This window comes from Mus caroli, chromosome 7 (assembly GCF_900094665.2).
Source record: "Mus caroli chromosome 7, CAROLI_EIJ_v1.1, whole genome shotgun sequence".
Lineage (NCBI taxonomy): Eukaryota > Metazoa > Chordata > Mammalia > Rodentia > Muridae > Mus > Mus caroli.
In genome coordinates this window covers 145657355-145682041 of record NC_034576.1, presented here as the reverse complement: position 1 = coordinate 145682041, position 24687 = coordinate 145657355, and the positions used below count along the sequence as shown (strand labels likewise).

At 51.8% G+C, this 24687-nt stretch overlaps 1 protein-coding gene and 1 long non-coding RNA gene across 8 annotated transcripts in view; one reads left to right on the top strand and one right to left on the bottom strand.

Annotated features, from left to right (window-relative positions):
- Slc22a18 (solute carrier family 22 member 18) overlaps window positions 1-13339 on the bottom strand; it is a 32575-nt gene extending 19236 nt beyond the window's left edge. The window contains exons 1-6 of one of the 6 annotated variants that reach the window (XM_029479401.1): window positions 13235-13311; window positions 11611-11625; window positions 10727-10962; window positions 7690-7787; window positions 7192-7352; window positions 6565-6697 (exon numbers count right to left, since the gene is read on the bottom strand). In XM_029479401.1, coding sequence (XP_029335261.1) covers window positions 6565-6697; window positions 7192-7352; window positions 7690-7787; window positions 10727-10834 — 500 coding nt within the window. In that variant the 5' untranslated portion in view covers window positions 10835-10962; window positions 11611-11625; window positions 13235-13311. Of the gene's footprint in view, window positions 1-6564; window positions 6698-7191; window positions 7353-7689; window positions 7788-10726; window positions 10963-11341; window positions 11502-11610; window positions 11626-11700; window positions 11758-11812; window positions 11936-13234 lie in introns of those variants that run through there. The other 5 variants (XM_029479399.1, XM_029479402.1, XM_029479398.1 and 2 more) reach the window with 5 other exon arrangements.
- LOC115031514 lies at window positions 12150-24231 on the top strand. Of its 2 annotated transcripts, XR_003837156.1 has the most exons (4): window positions 12150-12215; window positions 12564-12765; window positions 20773-20856; window positions 22424-24231. It is a non-coding gene; the product is annotated as an uncharacterized LOC115031514 (long non-coding RNA). The 2 variants fall into 2 exon arrangements; XR_003837155.1 differs by having other exon boundaries at window positions 12150-12765.
- Window positions 24232-24687: the final 456 nt, after the last annotated feature.

Here is a 24687-nt window from a genome sequence, read left to right as displayed (position 1 = left end):
CTCTCTCTCTTTCTTTCTTTCTTTCTTTCTTTCTTTCTTTCTTTCTTTCTTTCTTTCTTTCTTTCTTTCTTTCTTTCTTTCTTCTTTCTTTTGAGGCATGGTCTTGCTATGTAGCCCTGGCTGGCCTAAAACTCACAGAGATCTGCCTGCTTTTGCCTCCCAAGTGCTGGAATTAAAGGCATGTACCAGCCGGGCATAGTGGTGAAGAGGCAGAGACAGGTGGATCTCTGTGAGTTTGAGGCTAGCCAAGGCTACATCGAAAACAAACAAACAAACAAAAATAAAAATATAAATATAAAAGCATTTGCCATCATACTTGGCTCATTTTATTTATTCTTCTTTCTAAGTTGAGCCAAGACTTCAAGGACATCAGCTCAGCCTCTCATTGCCCCTGGTTCCCTTCTTTCCATCCCCTGAACAGGTGGAAACTGAATGTGTAGACATATGGATATCTCTGTCAGAGAACTGGAGTCCTCCAATGGAAACTTCCCATCTTTGCCCTGGCCACCCAACTGCATTTCCTCCGTTGCAAATGAAGGTTGGACCAGAGCCCTGTCTATTCCTGGCTTCCTACAGTACCCCTGACTTCCTACGGTACCCCTGACTTTTCCTACGGTACCCCTGGCTACCCACACTGATATGTCAGGCTCTAGGGGCTTCTGGCACTGCGGCCATAGCTCAGCAAACAATAGTCACTGCTCTGTTCTCCAGGGCCTGTCTTAAACGCTGAGGGTGGCCACAGCCCTCTGCCTGGCCTAGACTCTGCCCAACCTGATCTGGGTTCCTGCTGTGTTCTAGAATGGTAATTCCTTCCTCACCACTCTGGACCCCTGCCCAATGTCTTCGAGGCTCTGAGAGGGGACTGTAGAGCCAAGGTCCTTGGTGCCAGGAGCTAGCATGCAGGTGTGACTCAAGGCCTTCAGCTACACATTTTCTCTTTCGTAACTCAGAGGAGAGTGTGCATATGGTGTCTTTCATAAGAAGTGGGGCAGGGGACTCCAGAGCACCATTGAACACCCAGCCTGGGGCTCAGTGAGAAACTCACCTGCATCACCTGCCCTGTATGTGCCAAGCACTCAAGCCCTGTGGCTAAGATATATCTGAAAACAAAAATCCTCCAGGTGGGACGCTCTTATAACCCCCCAAACAAGTTTCCAATCACCTTACCCTAGTGCTTTCTAGCCTGAGGCTCCCTCCCAGATCCTTTTCCCACCTCTCCATTGTGACATAGGACTCCAACCAAATGACCTTGCCTGGAGCCTTTGAAGACTTGAGGGGTGAGGGGCCTTTGAAGACTCCAGGGGTAGGAATAACTCCCCTCCTCCCTGGTTTTGAAAGGCCTATGCTCTAAGGCCTCAGGGACCAGATAAGGTTTTGCAACCAAAGTGTGGTATGTACTGGCTATGCGCAGGGGTCACAACACCATTTGGTATCCAGGAGGGTTTGCAGGTGGCCACTGTTATCTTGGGCAACCTGACCCTCAGGGTCTGTGGGCTTAGATATTTTGCAGCCCTACCAGACCTGGTGGCGTCTGCTCAAATTCCTGCTCTTTGTGGGTGACTTAGAGCCCAGACTCTTAGGCTACAGGCCCAGATGGGCCAATGATAGGCTAGATGGCCTTACTGGGACAGGTGAAGAAAGTCTCCTTTTGCTGTGGCCCTGGGTCACTTCCCCTTGGGTTTGCATGATTCGTCAGCAGCTGTCTTCTATGTGCCTTCTTGTCTGAACCCCTGGGGATCTGCAAGCTTGGGTCTGGAGAGGGTACAGTTGAGGTTAGTTACCACCTCAGTTTTGCTTCAAGCAGTGATTTTCAACCTGTGGGCTTCGACCCCTTTGGGGGGGGGCGTCAAACAACCTATTCAGATATTTGCATTATGAATCATAACAGTAATAGTTTCAAAAGCTTCAAAACTTACAGTTATGAAGTAGCAACAAAACAAAGTTATGGTTGGGGGGGGTCACCACAATGTAAGGAACTATATTTAAAGGGTCACGGCATTAGGAAAGTCGGTGCCACTGGCTTACAGGGACCGCTCACAGGTGGTCATTGTTTGCCAGTCATTGTTGTCCCAGATCTTGGTCATTGACTTCACCTCCATAGCCCTCAGGATTGAATTTAGATATCTCATATTGTCTCTTAGGGTCTTCTCCTGATACCCATCAGTAAACCTGATGGCTCCACCTTCAAAAGAATGAAATCTGACTCTCTTGGGCAGCCCTCACCCCCAACCCCCAGGCCTGATCCCCCTGAATCACCTAAGGCATATCTGCTTCCAAATGGCTAGTACCCCAAGTAGCAGGGATTTTACAAAAATGGCCATTGGGGACTACAGGACTCCATAGGTCTTGTGCTCCATACTGATGGTGGCTCCTGAGACAATATGAAGGGTATCTTCACCACACCCAAACACCTCTTCGGACCTTGCTCCCATCTTCCTGGATCTGGCTACTTTTAACCCTTGGATCTTTTCAAATAACCTGGACATTTTGTTTACAGGACTCTGCCTCCATTACCAGGCACCCAGCTCCTCTCTGGCCCTGTACCTGGTCATCCCTCTGGAATCCCCCCATCCCTCTATGAGGGTGCTCCCCCACACCCACCCTAGAGCACATTCTTAATACTTAAACTGGACCCTAAGGGCCAATGGCTCACGACCCTCTCTAAGTCCAACCACAGGCTGTGAGATGTTGGGGTTCAGGGTGATAAGTCACAGGGCCACCCCCAACATGCTGATGTGTGGGTAAGTGGCTCTGAGCTCAGGACCCTCTTTGGGCAGCTCAGCCTCCTGGTCCTCAGCAGTAGGCTGTCTCAAACCAGTTACACCAGTGCCGAGTCTACTTCCTCCTCCTCCTCCCTGCTGCCCCAGGCTTCAGAGATGGGCATGGTTGGGATCTTCCAAGGGGACAGGCTCCCAGAAGTGGGCAGAGAGACAGGGGACAGGGAGACCCCTACGTGGGCTTGATTACCATCAAGGAAGGGGAGAGTAAGGTCTAGGTGTCTTTTGCCTGAGGTAAAGTCAGGTGTCAGGTACAGAGCTTAGGGTGTGGAGTGTGGGGTGGAAGGTAGAAGGGTAGGATAAGGAAGTCCGGGTCTTAGGACTGCCTACCCGGCCTCTATGGGAATGAGAAATGACTGCAAATGGGTTAAATATCTAGGCCTCCATGCCTTCACAAACACAAGAGGGACCATCACACAGCTGTGTGAATCCCAGAGGGCTGCTTGGCTATGGGTGTGAGTCACCTCTGAATGGGAGAGACAGATTCCCCAGCCATAAGCCACAAGAGAGATCTTTCCATGGACCTCCCGCAGCTTTGAACAGCTTGAGGTCTGATCATGAGGGTTCAGTCTTACATGTGACAACTTGAAGTCCCCCATTGTCACTGTGTACTGCCCCCAGGTCTGGGCACTGGACTGCCTCCTTTCTTAGATCTCAGTTCCCCAACTCATCAAATTAGATGCTGAGGTCCATCGCTTTCTATAGAAACGTCTTGATTTATAGAGGGATCTTGGGATAAAAAGAGCCAGTGCGGCTGATAGACTATTCTGGGTGGGGCGGCAGAGAAGAGCATCTTGGGAGCAGCTGAGAGGGAGGAGGGAGCGAGTGGTGTCCTCTGAGTCAGTGCTGGGATGTAGGAAATGCACCTGAGGACAAAGGGTGTGTAAGGGGCTGGACAGACAGGCAGACTGCTGGACAGGCAGACTGCTAGTGGAAAGTGTGTGGCTGACAGTGCCTGTGTCCCATCAGGGCTGCTCGGTGCCTGAGGGTGAGGTCACCCCTGCAGTACCCACACCACAGGTAAGAAAACATGTGGAGGTAAGGGAATGCATCCCTGCCTCTGGCAGCAAGAGCATGGCCCCATGAACGTTGCCTACCCCTGGGTGCCTACATCTTCCCTGCACAACCATAGTCTGCTTTTTCTGACCCCTCTGTTCTTTCCTCCTTTCCTGTGGCCCACCTATGAACCCCAACACAGAGGCCATGGGGACAAATCCTTGTCCCCTTCGGGGTCTGAGCTGATTTGCTATTGCAGCTTAGGTCCCTGTTTTCTGCAAGGCACACAGCCCTCAGCTCCCCTGCCTCCTAAACTTGAAAGGCCAGGAGCATCCAGGGCACCCCTGGGGACACAGTGTTCACTGTCCACCACTGGAAGGGGTGCTCCACAGTCCTTTGGTGCTCCACAGTCCCCATGGGACTTCCAGCTGCTCAGACCCCACTGGGCAAGCCCAGTTTGGATTGCATAATTAGTGCTGAGACTTGAGTTTGCATTTCCCTCCCACCCATGGGCAGAAACAGGCCAGAATCTGTTCTTTGTCCCGGACCCCATGACCGTCTCTGGTTCAGTCACTGTTCTTACTCAGGCGTCCCCATTCCCACCCCACCCCCACCTCCCTGTGTGTGTTCTTCCCTGCCCCCTCCATGGCTTGACTCCTCCCCTTCCTCAGCCCCTGCGGCCACTGGGCCACCTCAGTTCCCTGCACGATGAGGTCTGTACACACTCACTGACTTGCTTCACTCCTTTCTCGAGTCTCCACTGAAAATTCACCCGGTTAGAAATCCAGGTGATTACCTATCCCCCTCTCCCACACCCCAATCCTGAGTCCTTTCTTTCTGTATTTCACGTAGTTCAACTTTATAACATCCATGGGAAATGTACTATCTTTTCTATCAACCCATTAAATAAAACAAAACTTCATTAAAAAAAAAAACTGTAAAAGAGCTGGATGCCTTTAATCCCAGCACTTGGGAGGCAGATAAATTTCTGTGAGGTTGAAGTCAGCCTGGTCTACATAGCAAGTTCCAGGCTAGCCAGGGCTCTCCATAGTAAGACCCTGTTTTTTTTTTTTTTTTAATAGAAAAGATAAAGAAAAGAGTAGAGAAGCTGCTTGGCCCAAACCCAAATCCCCCCAGGGCCATTGCTTCTTGAAATCAAAATATGTGCTCAAGTTCAGGAATTCTGCTCAAAATTGCATTGTGCTTATCAACTACACTGCTTTAAACCAGCCAATAATGTATGAACACTGAGTTCGATGTAAAAACACCAGATGGAGGAGCTCTGAGCACTCACAGTGAGGCACAGGACCCCTTTGCATTAGGAGGAAAACCCTAGGAAGGTCCGCAGTGGTGGGTAATTTACCTGCTCGGCTGGGTGTGACTATGACCCCTTCCACAGAAGTGAAACCTTTTTTTTTTTTTAATAGTATAGAATAGAGTTTATTCAGGGTATGGGGAGGGGAGCTGAGAGGGTAGTAGAGACAGAGAATGGCAGCAGAGAGAAAGAGAGAGAGAGAGTATAGAGAAGTAGAAGCCGGCGATGAGCACGTGGAGAGAGAGGGGGGAGGGGAATGGAGAGAGATGGGGAAGGGACCAGAGGACAGAGCGGGAGCAAGAAGAGCAAGAGCAGAAATGAAACAAATCTTTTGCCTCCTGGCCATTTTCTTAGGACCCTAGACCTATTTCTAAGTACCTATTCTAGAGACTTGGACTGTCTTATTTTCTATTGTGCCCCAGAATCTTAAACCCCAGGGGGCACTTATTAGATGTTCAATTGACACCACTGAGCAGAGAAGCTCAGGCCCCCACTCACATGCTAAGAGGACATTCAGAGCCATGTCAATGTGCCCTGCCACGTGTCCCTGGAGACCTTCTTGCCAAGCTGTGTCTGTCCCCACTGCAGGGACAGACAGACAGGAGAGTCCACCACAGATCATTCCTGGAACCATGCTGTAAGAGGGTCACGGAGTCAGCCCATGCCTGGATGTCTGAGCTCAGCCATGACCCAGATACCTCTACTGTAATTGGGGTAGGTCCAAGGAAATTTGGGGAGCCTAGGTTACAGGCCCTTAGGAGGCCTTGGCTTGGGGAGTAAGTCAAAACTCTGAGAACCTACGACTGGCATTGTTTATCCAAGGTAAGAAAGCCTTGTTGTGACAGAAGTGTCCCTCTAAAAGCACAAAAATTTAGGCTCTAGGAAAGCTCTCTCCAGGAGCACACACCCCTGCCAGATGAGGCACCTGTCCCAGAACCACAGCTGATGTGATTTTGGGGTGATTGACAGGCAGGTGAGGGCTGATTCTTAATGTCTGACTCAGAGTGGTGCAGGAGGTTTGGGGCAAGGAGCGAGGGAGCGTGCTAAGTTCGGGGAGGCTTTTCTAGAGCCTCTCAGCTACTTAAAGATATCTGGGCCTGTCCCCTGCAGTGGGACAACCCACACAGACCATCCTAGAATCATGTATTGGGGCATCTTCCCAGGGGGAAAAAGAGCTGAGTTCCCAGGACAGGGCCAGGTGAAGCACTCTACACATAGCTAGCTGGGGCTCTACTGGGGAGCTTTCCCCGACGCGGCATTTCTGGGCTCACGGCTGTCACTGTAGCGCCCCCTGGTGTCACTCCCTCTTGGCGACGCCACCCCAAAGCCCCCATCCACCCTGCATGCTGGCTGGTCCCCCAAATGTTTGTTGTTTAGGTGGGGAAACCAAGTCTCAAGACGGGTGGTTGCTGCTGGGCCGATTGTCCAAACTGGAGCCACCTGTCCAATGACTTCCCATCTTGCTAGGTCACTTACCCGTATGCGGTGTTAAGGGTCCCGCCAAGCAGGGAGCCGAAGATAATTCCAATGCCAAAACAGAGGCCCAGCCGGCCCAGTGCTGCAGGCCGCTCTGTGGGCGCTGTCAGATCAGTGATGACCATCTGGGCGGCTGTGGGTGGGAGTGGGGCTGAGCTGGACACGACTCCTCACCGTGGAGAGCCCACCCAGGGGTCCAGCCCACGCTCCCAAGCTCCTTCAACTTGGCCACGCCCCACAGCCCCTCCACCCAGACACCGTATACCTCCATTCAGGCCACATTTCTACAAACCTCTCTACTCTTTTTTTTTTTTTTTTTTTTTTTTGGTTTTTCGAGACAGGGTTTCTCTCTGTAGCCCTGGCTGTNTCACTCTGTAGACCAGGCTGGCCTCGAACTCAGAAATCCGCCTGCCTCTGCATCCCAAGTGCTGGGATTAAAGGCATGTGCCACCACTGCCCAGCACACCTCTCCACTCTTAATCTGGCTTGCTCCAGACCATACACCACCTCTCCATCCAGAGACCACCACTCGTATCCTATTCACCAGCTACCTGCCCCCTACCAGAAGCCACATCCTGGTGTCTTCCCTCTACCGGCTTAGAGCTAGGCCTGCCCAGCAGTCCCTACCTGGAAGTGTGTGCATGAAGGCAGAGGGTATGCGTGAGGCGAAGAGCAGGAAGACACCAGGCAGGGCTGGGCTACAGGAGGCCACCAGGAGCAGGTACAGAGCAGAGGCCGCCAGGAAGGAGAGTGAGAGTGCTGCTCTTGCCCCGCACTGGTCTGCGAACCTGAGGCCACAGGGCAGGTCAGTTCCCAGCAGGGAGGGGCCCCTACCCTCACTCCCCACCCAGGCCTGCTGGTAGGCTGAGATGCTGGTGAAGGACCACCCAGGGAGTATGTGGTCATGTGTGTGGGCTTCCACCAAGGCTGTAGGCCCATCAGTTGGAGTGGAGAGGTCCCACAAATGTGGCACCAAGGATGCTTGGAAGTCCACCAGGGGCTGGACCTCTCCTGCATTGAACAGGGGCATTGAACAGGGATGCTAAGGACTTGTTAGGACGTAGACTTTTAGGGGTGGTAATGGCTCTTGTGGGCTGAGGGACCTGCATCCCTCACATACTATACCTGCCGAACACAGGCCCACCCAACAGCTGAAGCACCCCAAAGGTTGTCTGTAGGTAGCCAAAGGAGACAGAATCTAGGCCCAGTGTCCGAGACAGATACTGAAAGACAAAGAGGGTCTGGAGTTAGGTCTCCTTAGACAGGCAGGGGTGGGAGGAGCAGTGGGTAGTGTCATGGGAGAGGAGGCCTTCCCTGGGGACTCTGCTCCTCTTCCCTAGCCAAAGACTTTTCTGGCTTACCCCCTGTGCAGGACATACTTCAAGTGGGCCACAGAGCAATGTCCATCCTTAATATTTTGTCTTCAAAGCTTTATAGCATTGTCCCCTGGCCAGCAAGCGACTGCCCCCAAACCCCTTAATAACTTCTGAGATGTGGCCCATTGCCCAGCAAGACAGTCTGCTCTGTGAATTCCTTAGGACTCAACCCCTCATGTGTGTGTATGCGTGTGACTATCTGATAGGAGAAGTGAGGTGACAGAGCCTCTATAGAGGACCTAAGCAGTCCTGGAACCCCAGGATTTTATCCCCACCTCAGCTGCATTTCAGAAGCCCGAGGTACTGTCTCCCTCCAAACCTGTGCCTCCTCCCACCATCTTGGCCCACTGTCTTTTACCTTAGTCTTCAGCCTCATGCCAAGGATAACGCTCCTTCAGTCCCCCTCTCTTCTCTTGAGGCCTTCCTGGTAGGCCTCCTTTCCAACAAGGTCATTAAAAAAAGACTCTTCCTTAGTGCCTCCCTGTTCAGCCCTCCTTAGTGCCGCCTGTGTCTGCTCCAGCTGTGCTCTCTCTCACCTTGCCTGAAGCGGCTGCTTTCCTCATTCCTCTCTCCTCACGCGGTCCAGCTCAGGGCAACTCCAGCAGGCCCCTCTCATTGGCACCTGACTCAGGTGGCTTGCTTCTTTCTCTGTGACCCTGTGCCTAGACTGCCCTGGGTCTCCTACTTAGGCTGTTACTGAGAGAGCCCCAGGCCTCTTCCCACTGCCAGCATGCCTCCTTTGCTTTGCACCGTGTCTGAAATCATCTCCAGGAAAGCAAGCGAGTGTAGCAATCACCGAGCACCTGTCCTCCTTAGTCCTGATTGGCTCCTTGACCACTGTTTCCTTTATTTATTTTTTTCTTTCATTTTATTTTATGTGTATGACTGTTTGGCTGGCATATAGTCTGTGTGCCACATACATGTAGTTCCCACAGAGGGTATTATATCCCCAGGACTGTGGTTCCAAGTGATTGTGGGACATCATGTGGGTGCTGGGAATCAAACCCCCATCCTTTGTAAAAGCAACCAGTGCTCTTAGCTCCCGAATGTTTCTTCACCGCTGGTAGCATCTTTGTCCTCCTGGGATTGGGTCCAAAGTCCTAGTGTCATCTCTGAATTCCTTTCTCTCACCCTCACATGCCATAGATCTGCCACCTCGCCTCTCCACGGCTTTCCCTAACCACTCTGGGATCTCTTCAGCATCTGACAGGTGTGGTCCTGGGACCTCAATGCCTCCTCTGTAGCTGCAGACTCAGCACTACCCCAGGGCCTTTGCACTGGCAATACTTTTGTCTGCCTCCAGTCCTCCACTCTTATGTGGCCTTCTCAACCAAAATTTCCTGACCCCCTCAAATCTGCCATGTACCCTCAGACCCCCAGTACCCTCACCCTTTTTCATTCCCAACCGTTTCTTCCTGCACTGCACAGTGTAACCATTAAGCCATCACCACTCAAACCCCACCAGCCATCAGCTCTGAGGGCCAGCTGTAGGTCCTTTGTGCCCCCGCTGCGTCACAGTCCAGTGTCCGCTTACAGGACTTAATGAGGATAGGCTGGCCAACCGGGGCCTTCTCTGGGAGCCACTCTAGGTCCTGGTACCAACCCTCCTTTTATGAGAAGCAAGGTAAGGCTCCTACCCAGGCTCCCACATTTCAGGTAGGAGGCTTGCACTGGGGACCCTTGCTATATATGTGAGTGAGCAGAGCTGGACATAGGTGGGATGATGAAGGGTGGGGTCCTGAACTGGAAGTGTCTGCCACTCCCAGAATGGTGACAAAGGCCAGGGTTACCTCTAACCCATATCCCCAGTTGCCTGCAAGGTCGGCTCTGCTCCTCTGGGCTCCAGGGAGCAGGGAGTGGAGGACCAGAGAGCCAGGATTTAGATTATCCCTTTTGGTCTTAGCTGACCTTTTTCTCTGTTTCCTGAACCTTGGACTTTTGGGTATAATAATATGAGCAGAGTTTGGTTTCAATCCAAATTCCTGTGTGCCTGGGCATCTCACTTCTGCCTAGTCTGGCCTGCTGACCATACTGAGGGCCAGGTACATATGCTGAGTGGGGGTCCAAGCCTAGCCCCCAGAACCAACCTCAACCCAATACTCCAGCCAGCTTGGGCTTTGAGAATCTCTGAGGGATCACTTAAAGGTGGTCTGTGGACCTAGGTTAGATGGGAAAAGGAGATGGACAGTCATCCTCTGATTTCTAAGCTCTCTTAGATGCTGCCACCTTGTGGGCCAACCCCATAAAGGTTTGTTGAGTGACTAAAAGATAATGAAAAGTAGGAATGAACCAAAGGGTGTGGGTGGGTGTGGCTCTGTAGTCAACAGTGACTATTCTGCCCCACCCTTCCCTGATCCAGGTACGGCTCAGCAAGGCTCTTGTGGGATCAAGTCCTGGTCCTCATATTTTGGTGGGTGAGAGAGAAACCAATGGAATGGGTGATATGGAATAAGCTATCTAGGGTGGACATGAGAACACAGAGGGGATGCCCAGCAGGACAAAGGGACAGACAGACATGATGCCAGAAAGAACTGGGACTGCATTCATCTCTTTGGGACAAGAGCTGAGCAGGTGTCAGGCAGATGTACTCTGAAAGAACAGGATGGGAGGTAGCAAATGAGGAGGGTACTTTCTCAAGAAGAGCAGAAGTAGTGGTGATGGGTGATCAATGGCCCCAGTTCCTAGGATCCTTAACATATCCAGTATCAAACCCCTCCTCACTCCCTGCCATTGCCCAGCAGGAAGGCAGTGTGGGGCTTCTGGTGAGGGGTATGGGTGTTACTCACTGGTAGGATGGAGAACTGCATGAAGAGACACGTTAGCTCCAGGGCTGCCAGCACATAGGTGAGTATGATGATCCCCTGTCGGGGCAGAGCAGCCATGCTGCCAGACATCCCAGGCAGACGGTATCCAGAGTCCTGGAGGGACCTGAACCAGAGCAGGGCAAGCCTTGCCACGGGCAAGGGGCAAAAGTCCTGTTGATTCTGGCCGGGTGCTGACTCACCAGGGTGGAAGGGGTGGCCTGTGCAAGGAGAGGGAGGAGACAGTGGCTGACTGTGGAGCTCACCGGCTTCTCCAGCTACCTCGACCTTCAAGAGTGGGTCAGCTGCCCTCCCCACCAGCGGGCATCGGACCCTGCAGGGGTGCACCTCCACCTGAAAGGGACATCCAGCCCAGCCCTGGTGTCTTCCTCGAGAACACCCCATGCCTTATTTCTAGAGGAAATGCAGGCAGGTGTGGTGTCTGGCTATTGCTTTTGGTGGCTACAGGGATGATGTAAAGTCATTACGCAGGGGCTCTCTTGGCCCCACCTTCCTTCTTCAGGGACCTGTCTCCAGCTCTGGAGTCTGGAGCTGCAGTGGAGTAGAGACTGCAGGGACAAAGAGCTCAGTTCTTCAGACCTCATTCTTGCAGAGCAGCTCAGCTTCACAGTAGTGTTTTCCCCCCTCCTAACTTCCTCCACGGGTGGGAACCAGACTTTGCGGCCAGTATGAGCCCCTTTGGAAGTTTTGCCTTGGGCTGGAGAGATGACTCAGCGGTTAAGAGCAGTGACTGTTCTTCCAAAGGTCCTGAGTTCAAATCCCAGCAACCACATGGTGGCTCACAACCACCTGTAACAAGTTCTGACGCTCTCTTCTGGAGTGTCTGAAGACAGCTACTGTGTACTCACATACAATAAATAAATCTAAAATATTGAGAGAGAGAGAGAGAGAGAGAGAGAGAGAGAGAGAGAGAGAGAAAGAGAAAGAGAAAGTTATGCCTGGTTCCTCCGTTAGGGCCCCACTGCCTTCGCCCGACATCCCATCAATGGCCCCGAGCTGCACCCAGGAAGGAATCTTGGGTTCTGGAAGTTCATAGGTGAGCTTGGGTACCTGCTTTCGCCGGGAGAGAGTGGGTTGTATTTCGGGTGGATGAGCCCTCCCAGGTGTTTCTTGATACAGGCCCTTCCTCAGTGACCCTGAAAGGTCCCACCCCACAATAGCTTGGGTCCTCCCACTTCACCAGGGCTAGTTCTCCTGGCCTGGAGCTCGCTCCACCCACCCTGGGATCTGGACTAGCCCGCAACACAGTCTCTGAGCATTCATTGGCCAATCTAGACACGCCTCCTGAGGCTCTACCCCCCCCCCCCCCCCCCCGCGGGGCTTGTTAAGCTTCAGCCCTGCCCTGGACTCTGGTTCCAAGGAAGTTGGAATTCTGACCACTCAAGCACCACAGGGCGTTCATTTTGGGTTGGAGAGTGAAGACAAGGAGAAGAAGGAGGAGGAAGAGGAGAGGGTATGGCTTTGGGATCCAGGAGAAGAAGGGAAAGCAGAAACCAGGAGAGACACAGTGATACTACACTTGTGTGTGGGCAGTTCTTGGGCTCCGAATCTCTCTCCACTGACCAAAAGGCTTCTGGAAGCTATAGAAATGCCCCCGTCCCCGTGTGCCCTGTTCTCACATTTCTGGAGGGTCAACACTCCGGCCCTGATGACACAGTAGAGGGAACCCTAGGAACACACTCTTCTGATTTAGTTTGGCCCAGACCAGTACTATCCATATTCATTCATCTTCAGACAGATTGATCACTACTAGGAAACCAGACGCTCTTTTACAGGCCCACCCCACCTCTCTACCTTGCAGCGGAGTAGGGTCAAGCCACAGGCCACAACATGAAATCAGATCTCCTTTGCTGCATGCACACCCCAGCTCAGCAGATGAGAAAAGGAGGAACTGGGACAGGGTACCCAGGGATGCCCAGTGAGAACATGTCTCAAACTGGGCAGTCAGAGGCATGGCTGTTGGCGTTCTAACCAATGGATCAGGCCCAAGGCTCTGTCCCCAGGTATGTGCAGTATGCTTGGGGTAGATTCCACCTTGAAAGTTGGGATGGGAGATGTGTTGCAAGTGTGGATGCAAGTGTTCTCAGTTCCTCTGCCAAGAGGCTGTAGGAACCCATCCCAGCTCCCGGAGGGTTGGAGGAGACCCAGTTAGTCAGGGATTCCACGAGGGATGAGAGGAAGGCTGATTATGGAAAGGAGAGGACTCCGAGGCCAGGAATCTCAGGACTCCTGGGGAAAGACCAGAGTCCAGGTCCTTCTGAAGTCCATGGGGGTAGAAGTGAGGGATAGTTCCTGTCAGGTCAGCTCCCTGATGGGGTTAATTCTTACCTAGTGTGCAGGTGACATCTTTATTGATGCCAGGGTTTTGGGGGCAGAGCTTGGGGGTTGAGTAAGACTGCCTCAGGAGAGTTTGGGGAAGGCCAAAGGTCCTCCAGCGTTCATAATAAACAGCAATGGGAGCAGGCTACTTACCCACAAGCAGAGCTTGCAGTTGTTGGGGAACCGGCAGGCCAGGCCTAATGATTCTAGCTTTTGTGCTTGTTCTGAACAGGCTCCAGAGGGGTGGGGCACTTCCTGGTTGTGAGGGAGTGTGGTAAAATTGCCCTTCTGGCTAGAGAGGAACAGGGAACCCTAGAACCTGGAATCACCTCCTGAAGAGGAAGTAGCTTTCTCTAGGGATCAATATCACTCACATGGGGCCACTGTTCTGCCAAGGAGACCAACCCAGGCTGCTGTAGGAAGGGCTGATTCTTATCTGGAGCCTGGTTGGGAGGCAGCTTCTCAGTGGGGTCCTAAGGAGAAGCACAATGTATCAGGTGTAGGAAGGGTAAGGCAGGCAGTAAGAACAGTGTGGCAGGGCTTAGGGGTGAGCTCAGGCAACTGAGAACACCTGATGGGGCTTAGACTTACTTAGGGGGTCCTGCGGGGTTAAGGGCAAAAATAGAGGGGTGTGAGCATGGCCACAGGTGCAGAGAAAGTGACTACTGTGTGCTGGGGTTCAGGATAGCCTGGAGCTTCCCCGAGAAGAGAGATGCTGCCTATATGATTTCCTGGGCCTAAGATGTGCCTATGAAGCAGGAGGAACCTCCTTCATCCATAACCATTGAGTACCTACTGTGTGCAGGTGACCTATTTAATGGATATCATTTGTTTATTTTTGCCAATTTCATACATGTATACAATGTATCTTGTTTGTATGCACACTTAACTTTCTCTTCCCTTTTCCCCTCTAATAACCTCCAATATATCTCTTTCTTCTTTCATTCTCTCTCTCTGTCTCTGTCTCTCTCTATTTCTCCTCTCTCTTTCACTTTAGAGTTCTGTGAATGCCACTTGATAGACTGTTGACTGACGCTATTGCCTTGATCTTGCTGAGGTAACCATGGCTACAGTGAGTTCCTTCCCATCCTCTGGCTCTTACAGTCTTTCTGTCCCCTGAACTTTGGAGGTCAGGTTGATACAGACACCCCATTTAGGGCTGAGCTGTCCACAGTCACTTATTCAGCACTGAGTTAGGAGTTTCTTCATCAACTGTTGCTCACTGCAGAGAGAAGCTTCTCTGGCTAAGACTAAGAACAGCCTATGTCTACAAACGAACATTTAGAAGGGAGTTTGATGACATTCACTTAGCAAGACAACAGGAGTAGATTCCCTAGAGCCTATGACCCCCCCCCCCCCAACGCCATTTTTTGACTGAGTTTACAGTACCAGGGATGAATTTCCTGCTGTAGAGCAGGACTTGGTCCAACCCAAGAGTGATTGGCTACCCCTAGAGCATTTGCACTGAGACTGCACATCTTGCTTGGTGGGTTGGTGTTGTAGCATGCAGGGTTGGCTGCTGGGTAAGACCATGGATGGCTTTTCTCTCCCTGTGGCCTGCTAAGCACCATCCAGCACTGTGAAAGCCAGCCAGCAGGCAGGAGGCTTTCAGGCTAGTTCCGGCTGGTTTCTCTGATGTCCTGGAATCAAAATGCATTGAGCAATGAATGGGTCTATGCCCTTTGTGGGTGTATATCCATGTATGTTGGTGCCTGTAAAGGTCAGAGGTCAGTATCAGGTATTATTGATTCCTCAGCAGCTGTCCAGTCTCACTGGGACCGCAGGGATTGTCAGTCTCTGCCCACCCCCACAGCACTTGAATATCAAACTGCTACTGGAAAATCACTCTCCTGATTGAACTGTTTTCCCAACACTATGCATCTTTTAAAAAAAGATATTATTATTATTATCATTATTTTTATCATTATTTTGGTTTCTCGAGACAGGGTTTCTCTGTGTAACCCCGGCTGTCTTGGAATTCACTCTGTAGACCAGGGGGGCCTTGAACTCAGAAATCTGCCTGCCTCTGCCTCCCAAGTGCTGGGATTAAAGGCCTGTGCCATCACTGCCCGGCAACACACAGACACTTTAAACAAGCTAATAAAAGATGCACAGTTTTAGGACTGGAGAGATGGCTCAGTGGTTAAGAGCACTGACTGCTCTTCCAGAGGTCCTGTATATTAGTGTATATTAGTTACTTCTCTATTGCTACGATAAAACGCCATGAACAAGACAACTTAGGGAAAAAAAGAGGCTATTTGGGTTTATGTTTCCAGAGAGATAACTGTCCGCCGCAGAGCTGAGGCATGGGAGCTGGGGCTGGAAGCTGAGAGTGCATGGTCTGAACTGTGAGTAGGAAGCCAAGAGCGTGAACCTGAAACGATGTGAGTTCTCTCCAGCTCTCCCCCTGTGACACACTTCTCCAGGAAGTCCACGTCTCCTAAGCTTTCCTGAAACAGTGTTACCAACTGGGAACCAACTACTCGAATGCCCAAGCCTATAGGCATACATCTCATTTAAATCACCACTCTTTGACCTCCATAGGCTTTGTGGCCATATCATAATGCAAACTTAATCCAGTCCAGCTTCAAAGGCCCCCACAGTCTCTCAGTCTCAACAGTGTTCAGGAGTCCAAAGTGTCTTCTGAGACTCAAGGCAATGTCTTAACTGTAACGCCTTGCAAAATGAAAAAAAAAAAAGCAAATGACATACTTCCAACATACAATGACACAGAATATATATTACCACTCCAAAGGGCTGTATGGGGACACAGCAAGGAAATTGTGTGAGTCTTGGACCAAGTAAGATCGAAACCCACCAAAGCCAACTCTAAAACCTATGACTCCAGTGTGTCATGTCCACTTCTCTAGACTTTGCTTCTTGCAATCTACTTTTTTCTCTTGGGTTGGTTCCACTTCCTGCATGCAGCTCTCCCTGACAGATATACTATGGCTCTGGCCTTTTGGGGCCTCTTGGCGCCTCAGTGCTGCCAGGCAGGGCCTTTCCTGTCATACATTGCCTGGGGTTGGTGGCTCTCTGAAACCGTGGAGAAGGATTTCATGATTCCTCCTCTTCTGTGACTTTAAAGCCCGAGCCACATGGCCAGTACCTCAAAGCTCGGCTACCAGCCTGTGGTAGGTCCCTGATCCTGTGCAACGTGTTGGCAGCAGCTTTGCTTACACTTGTTTTCCAGGAACAGAGAATGCCTTATGCTTCTCTTTTTCAGATTGGAAGCTTAGCTTTATTCCAGTGTATATGAGGCCTCTCCTGACAGTGTTCATCTGCAGCCTTTGAGAACCTCAGCCCTTCTTTCAGCACCCGCCTTGCCTGTAGTGTCAATCTGGCCAGTGTCCTTCCCTTTCCAAACCACCTTTCATATTTCTTTCTGCCCGCTTGTTATTTTTTCATTGTAGGTCTGCATGAGAGTAATTACTAATAAACACTCAATAGCATCAATATTAGGCTGTCTTGAGGTCTCCTCTGTCAATAGAATTAGCCTATTATTTTTGAACCTAGCCTCAGGCAGGCTCTGAAGACAAGGACAGAAAGCAAATTCATTCCTGTAGTCAAAATATCACAGGAACCATCTTTATCTCAGTTGCTAGTTATCGTTCCCTTCTGAAATCTGTCAAGCTGCCACAGTCCCCATTTCTCATGGAAGTAATGTTTTCCAGGATGCTAAGATACACAATTCATTTGAGAAGTCTGGAATCACCTCTGTGTCTTTGGGAATAACAGGATTTTGATTGGGGGTGGGCACAGAGAAGGGGGCAGGAATCAAGGTAGTTGTAACAGCTCAGACTGTTGAGGTCTCAGCCTGTCTTAGGTTCCTTCTTTGCCAAAGAGGGTGAAGCTTCAGACCTTAGCCAGCAGGTGGCGCACAGGTCTACAGCTCTCTGTCTCCTGCTCTCAGAAAGCTGCAGCTTCTCAGGCTGCCTCGTTTGGCGTTGGCGCCAGGAAACAGCCTGGGGACTGACTTGAGGAATCAAAGCATGGGATCCAGACGAGGCGTATGGGTTCCCATCATCCACTAAGCCCCATTGTAGGCCTAATCCTGGGGAGTTTATATGGTCTGGCTGACACTGATAATGGAGACTGACTACAGCTTCCCCAGAAGTCTATAAAAGTGTCTACTGAGCATCAGAGTGATAGTGCAGTCTGCCGAGCCTGGTCCCATGTTTCCAAGCCAGACCAGATGACCAGACATCAGGGTAGGAGCTGGCAAAGCTCATAATTGGCTTGTTGATACTGGGCTTTACTGGGATGGAGGGCCCTCCTGTCTCTTATCTCTGGAAGCGACACAGACCACTGTGGTATCTCAGCTGGACTCCTAATCAGACCAGAGAGCAGTGTCAGGGAGCTCTGGATGCTGACCACTGCATCTGGATTCTGACCCTCTCCATCCCAAGTGTTCCCAAACTTTGGTCTCCATGTGGCAATAATTTCATTTAATCTTTGGGAGAGTCAAGGGGGCAGAGATCTGCCCTTGCACCCCAGTGAAGAGGGACAGGGTTTATTTTTTGTTTGTATTTTAAAAAATATTTATTTTATTATTTTAAGTCAGGGGTGCATGTGTGTGAGTGTGTGTATGTTTGTGTGTGCATGTATGTGTGAGAGTGCCTCTAGAGGCCAGGGTCATTGACTGTTGGGTTCTAGGCAGGTATGAGCTGCATGATGTGGGTACTGGAAACCAAACTCAGGACCTCTGGAAGAGCAGTGTGTGCCCTTAACCACTGAGCCATCTCTCCAGCCCTGGTATTTTATTTTATTTTATTTTATTTTATTTTATTTTATTTTATTTTATTTTTTTGAGTCAGGGACTCACTCTGTAGCCTAGTCAAGGTAATCCTCCTGTCTCTGCCTCCTGAGTGCTGAGATTACTGGAATGAAGAGTAGTTTCCAGGGCTTCGTTCCCTTTCCACCCTCTTCCTCTCTCTTTTGAAACTGGGTCCCACTGTGAGGTTCTGGCTGGCCTTGAACTCACAGAGACCTGCCTGATGCCTCTGAAGCGCTGGGATTAAAGGTGTATATCACACTTGGTTAGCTGGGTGGGTTTCTGAGACCCCTGCTGCCCCTGGTCTAGGTCCTCAGATACAACTCTTCAATCTAGGGAATGATCACTGAGGACAGGAGTCTTCCTTTTCCCCCTGGTTCTGGAACAAAAATTTCAAACCAGGGCAGCCTATCATAGCCTAGCCATGGGTTCTACCCTGGATTCTGCTTGTCACAGTCATATATGGCACCTCTGAGTGGGTCTATCCTTTGTCCAGCTGCCTGCAGATCCCTTCAGTCTTATCAGTGTGGCACAGAGTAACACCTTGAAATCCCTTCTGTCTCCAGTCTTGCTGGGCCTTTACTGGGGATCCTTTTCACCCTGCCCACCTGCTTGGAACACCCCCGCCCAGGGCTCCCCTTCTAGGCATGCTTACTCTAAAACAGGTGCTCCTTCTCCGTGCCCTGATTTAACACGCAGGGAAGAACATTGGCTTGAGACAATCGGGCACAAGCCCAAACCCTCCATGTCCTCTTCAGTGCCCTGGGCACTAAGGCTGACATCCAGGAGCAGCTAAGGCTCAGCATTGGCTTGCTGGGAATTGGGCGTGTTGTTGACTCCAATTTTAGCACTCTGGAAGCTAAGATAGAGTTGTAAGTTGGAGACCAGCCTCAGCTTTACAGAAGATCCTGCCTAAACAAAATCCCACTCAAAATAAAAGTCTGGAGTAACACAAGGAGGTGGCAGAGCAAGTTGGGGCTCAGCATAGGGACTGCTATGATCAAGTTTAGATAAAGCTCTTGTCCTCTCTAGCCTCAGTTTTCCCATCTAGGATGTCGGGGTGAGCCCTGCTCTCTGCCTCCTCAATTCTCTCAACGATTAAATACAATTATTGGCCCATAGAGACCATAGCTTGGGAACACTTGGGACAGAGAGGGTGAAATTCTAGAGGCCGTGGTTCAGTGTCCAGTAGGGGATACAGCACCGAGTGTCTGCATGTGTGTGCAGAGACTGAAGGAATTGCACTGCTGACTTGTTGGGGGAGGGGCTGTGTTGTCAGAGCTGGTAATTAGGCTGCGGATTAGGGGACCCCACGTGACTATTGGTGCAAGTGCTTTTGTTGTGGTCTGAGTCTCCCTTAGCGCCACCCCAACCCCCACCCCTGGGATCAAAGGAAATGTACAGTTTTCTTTGCAGCCCAGTGGGAGGGGGTCACCTGGAAGGGTCTGCGCCTTCCTCTCCACGTTGTTAGGGGCGACCAAGGGAAAGAGGTAGTGAGGCACCCTGGAGGGGAGGCTTGTTTTGACAGTTCACATGCCTCTTTCTCAGTCCTCAAGCCCTTACAGGAGCCTCACAAATGAAAAAGCAGAGGCACAGAGAGGGCCATATGCTTACCCAAGGGCAGCCAGTAATGAATGCAGCTCTACCCAAGCCTTCACCTGTGCTTGTCCCCCCACCCGTGGTAGGGTACTTCTGACAGCCTTCAGGGATGGAACCTCAGGCCTTCACTGCCTGGCTCTAGTGGCCTCTTCAGAACCTACCCTCTCATTCTCCCATTCTCTGCCACAGCTAGCTGAAAAGGCTGGGGTGCTCAAAGACCTGGGGTTCTGCCCACAGCCTCCTTCCTATGAAGAGCCATTGATTGTGGGGCCCCTGTGTCCTGAGGGCTGTAACCCTTCTCTGCTGTGCCTAGAATCTTAAGGCATGCCTATATCCACACACATGGTCACCTAGGTAGGCCCAAGAGAGGAGTGCCAGGGGACAGGGGGACAGACCTAGCCAGCTCTAAGGCCTGGAGGTTTTGTGCCGCAAACTCAGGGGAGGGAAACAAGTTAGAAGCACTGGAGGCAGGCTAGGTTGGTGTGTGTGTTTGTGTGTGCATGTGCGTGTGTGTGTGTGTATGTGTAGTGAGAGAGCAGGTGGGGCTAGAAAGGAGGGTTGAGGATGGGAAGGAAGGATGGGGATGGGGATGGGGAAGGCTTGGAATGGTGGACAGACCCATTTTCTTTGCCCTCTCCCTCTCTCTCCCTCCCTCCAAGGTCTCACTATATAGACCAGGCTGGGTTTGAACACACAAACATGTGTCTATCTGCTTCCCAAGTGCTGAATTTAATGGCTTGTGCCACCACACAGCACACCTTCAGCTCTTTGCCTCTGTAACTGGCCTTCTTTTCCTTTGTCCTACTACTTACCAGCCTCTGAGGAGAAGACAGGCTCACCAGCTAATGGCGAGTTTGGTTAAGGTGTGAGTCATAGCTCTGGTTCCCCAAGTACCAAGGCTTTTAACAATTCTAACTGGCTCCATTGGGAAAAAGCATCGTCTTGAGGGCATGCAGCCTCAGAACAGCAAGACCCCTGTCAAGCCGCCTTCAGGTGTGAGCCACAGCTGTGTGGGTGGGCAGCACCAGCTTTCTACAAGCCGGGTTGGGGTCTGGTGGGTGACGCACTCCTACTGTAATGTGGTCTCTGACCACCAGGGGGCAGAATGACTCCAGCCTTGGTCTTGAGGCGCGGGCGGCCTCTCTGCTGTAGCTTGTGGTAGCCACTCTGGCCTCAGCCTTGAGCAGCCCAGATAGGGAAGGACCCCTTACCCCACCCAGCACGGGGTCCTGGGGAGACACTGTGAAGATGGAGCTGTTCCAGGCGCTATCGTTCCAACTTCCAGCCTGGTAACTGCTCTCTTTAAAACACAACGCAGGGAGGTCTGGCTTGAAGCGGGTAGTAAGAGCTGTGTGAAGGAAGAAAGAGGAAGCGCCCCTTGCCCTGACCATTCAGGACCCAGGTGAGCATATTCTTTCAAACTCCATTTATGGCGGGATCCTGAGCAGTCACTCCACCTCTCTGGCCTTACTTCCTTCGCAGGGATGTTTCAGGACTAAGGAGTTCAACTGCCATTCTAGAAGTCTCGTGGTCTAGGGACACAGCTCAGTTGTTACAGTGCTTGCTTAGCTTACACGTCGTCCCCAGCACTACATAAACCAGGCTCGTGATGTGTATCTGAAACCCAGCACATAGGAGATGGAGGCAGAGGGATCAGAACTAAGAGGCCATCCTTGGCGACTTATTGAGTTTGAAGCCAGCCTGGTCTGTCCACTAGAAGACTGTCTCAAAATAAAGTTTTGACAACTCCCTTTACTTCTGAGGCCCTCTCTCTCTCTCTCTCTCTCTCTCTCTCTCTCTCTCTCTCTCTCTCTCGTGTGTGTGTGTGTGTGTGTGTGTGTGTGTGTGCGCGCGCGCGCGTGCGTGCAGGGTGAAGACCCTCCTTTCTGTGGGCTCTTACTATCCTCTAGTCTCTTCAGCAGGTCCTGGGCTCCCCTGACACTGTAGCTATTGGAAGCTAGGCCAAAGGTAGGTAGCTTGGAGGGACCTAGAGATCCTGGGTGCACCTCGTGGGCAGGAGGTTCTGATTGTGAGTCCTGCTAGCGCCAACAAGAAAGGGGAATGGGGGAAGGGAATCCAGGAGTACAAGATCTACGTTTTTATTTCCTTGGTGAAGTAGGCCGATGGACCTGGGGAGCAGGCGTTGAACACGGTCTGTGGAAAGAGGGAAGGGGCTGGCCCAGTGTTTGAATTCGGTTCGCACCAGCCCTTTAGACTCCCTCATGCCCGAGACGGCCATCAGGATCCTGGGGTGCCCAGTGGTCTTGGACTTCTAGAACACTGGGTCCTGGGCTCAGTCAAGTCAAGCAACTGGGCGCGGGCTCCCCGCCTCCAAACCGCGGCGGCGGCGGCGAGGCGGCCGCCGCACGTGTCTGGGGGCGGCTCCTGCCTGCGGCTGTTCCTTGTTCGTAGTCTCCCTCTGCAGGGCCTGCCCTGCCCCTCCCACCCATTCCTGGGGAGTGAGGACCCCCAGCCCGGACCCCGAGTACAAGGCAGGCCCTGTAATCGGAGCCTGGGCCGCATGTGGCCGCGTCACCGGAGAGAGGCCGGCACCTGCGGAGGACGTGTCTGGCAGCGGCCCCAAGAACAGCCCGTCCTGGGGGCGGGGCGAGCCGAGCGCGGGAACTGGTGCGGGAGGGCGTTCGCCCTGCGCCCGCCTGGGGCCCCGCCAAGTGCGCGCAGGGAGCTGCTTACTGCTGGGGCGGCGGGGTTCTTCTGTAACCGCACACACCCCTCGGAGCCTTCAGCCCAACCAACAGGGCAGGAGTTGGAGACTTGGGGGACTGCGGGGGGATGGGGGGCGGGGAGGGACATTCCAGGGGCTCCAGCCATCGCAAACAGAGTCAAACTCCATCCAGGGCTTGGTCCAAGTGTTAGTTAAGAGACCAGTGACTCTGACTGCTAAGTGATCTCAGGCAGGGTGCTGAATCTCTCTGAGCCTTTGTCTTTGCCCTGTTCTCTCTCTCCAGGGTGTTGGATTAAAGCAGGATCAAATCAGATGTTGGTCAGAGCCCGCAGTAGGCACAAGATGGTGACACTTTTGGATTTCTTGAAGGTGCATCATAATCAGGAAGGCAGCTGGACCCTTGTCGCCCACATGAAGAGACCCCAGAAGGGCTGTGGGAGGACTGTTCTCTGTCCATGACCCTCCAGCAGGCTCCAGAGGCAAGAAAGTGTGTCACCCAGCCCTTCGGCCTTCTCCCTCTAGTCCTGACCCTGGGCCTGCATTCTCCACCTTCCTTGATGGATGGGTGACATGTGGCTCAGGGTTTCATGGAAAATTCTTCAAGGCCTTAATTTATCTGATATGACAGTTCAGGGTCTTAGAATCCGAGAAGGCAGCTTTAAGAGCCAGAGGGGAGACAAGTCTCAACTCTACACTTGGTTACTCCGGGAAGGCCCCAGAACCTGGGGCTCTGGGTCAGGGGTGGGGATGACCAGGAGAGCCATCCACGCAGGCAAGAAAAGGAGGCATGAGGCAGCCAAGAAACTGGTGATGTTCAAGTAGGCCACCAGGGGGCAGCATGAAGCCAAGGACAGGCCTCCTGGACTCTGCTCTGGCTAGGGGCTGGAAGACCCTGAGCACCCGGCTTCCTTGGGGGTGCTCGGAGTCCCCGTAGCTGACCAGCCATGCAGGTTGTTGTGAGTGCGATCCCGGGACGTTCCAGGAAACTGAACTGACTTAGCTGCTCCAGACTCCTCTAAGAATTAAAAGGCAGGAGGGCTGGGGCCAGTAGGCTTCCTGTGTTACAATTCACTAATCAAATCTCGGAGTTGGTTGGAAGAGCTGGAGGGTGTAGGTTAAGCTGGCCTTAATCACCTAGGAGCCACAGCAAGGTTTTAATATAGGCAGCCCATTTCCTCCTCGAAACAGACTGCTGAAGTGTCCACCTGCCTACTGTTGTGTTCTAGCTTCAGTCAGTAGCCGCACCATGGAGTCATCGGCTAACTTTTAGCGATTTAGAAAGCAAAATTTATTTATCTATCTATTCATTCATTTGTTTATTTTCGGTCCTGGGGATGGAACTCAGAGCCAGCGTTCATACTTGAGAAGTATCTCAAGTGCCATACCACTGAGTCACCTCCAGCTTTCAAATTTTATCTCGTAGTCCAATCACTGGCAGCGTGGCTGTGCCCGAGTCTTGCCACAGCCCTCATTCTGTTCCTCATTCGGCCAGTCAGGTAGGCACACAGAAAAACAGCTCCTATGGCTGTAACGTAATTGGGTGCACACAGAAATATCGCCAACACTTGGTGGCAGAAATGGTCTTTGGATGTGTGGTCTTTCTGGGAGCTCTGCTCCCAGAGCAAGAGGTGAAGTACTCATTCTGCCCAAGGGTATGGGTGAAGATTTCAGGAGAGACTCATTTGCTAACCAGGTCCAAGGTCGAGGTCCCACCGCTTATACCCCTTCACACCACACAAGAAAGAAGTCAGGAAACTTTCGTCTCATGAGCCAGGGCACCAGACCAGCACTCCATCCCCCAACTCTCTGTAGCAACACAGTTAAAAAAAAAAAAAAGTTCTTGTTTCCTTTGGATGTATTTTTAATGTCAAAAATAGAAGACGATACTTGTAGCCAGACAAATGTTTACTTACCTACAGGTCCCTTGGGTTGGAGGGCTAGATGGGGAACTTAACCCTGCTCCTGGAAGCAGTGTGCCTACCAGGTCTGTTGATGCTAGCTAGCATTGATGGAATTTCACCGTTACAGACTTGTGGAGGGCTCACTTTCACCTGTGTGGAGACGGACAAACAATCAGATGAAATGGGAATATGAAAGGAGAAAGCAAGTGATGCAAGCATCCTGGGGTAGGGATGCCCAGTGAGGCAGCCTAGAGCACAGATGATCTATCTGGCTGTCTAGACTGCTTCTCCCAACAAATAGGGCCCAGTAGCTCCACACCACAGGGAGCATGTTCAGTCCTCTCAGCAGCTTTGGCCTGGGTTGTGGGCAGGGTGGACCTTTTCTAGCCTTGACAGCTGCAGCCTGGACATTTGGACTGTTGGGGAGACCCTGGAGGCCAGGTGGTCACGAATAAGTGTGGAGTATGGTCCTGTGCCCAGGGTCTCTGGAGAGGCCCATGTGGCTTTGACACAGGGACAGAACAAAGCCCTGCCTCCTTCCGGCCCTGGGCTAGTGGATTTTAGCTTTTAGTGTGTGAGGGGCTCATGGGGCCCCTTGAAAGCCCTCATTAGTTTTATTTTACTCAAGAAAATTACTGTGACATAC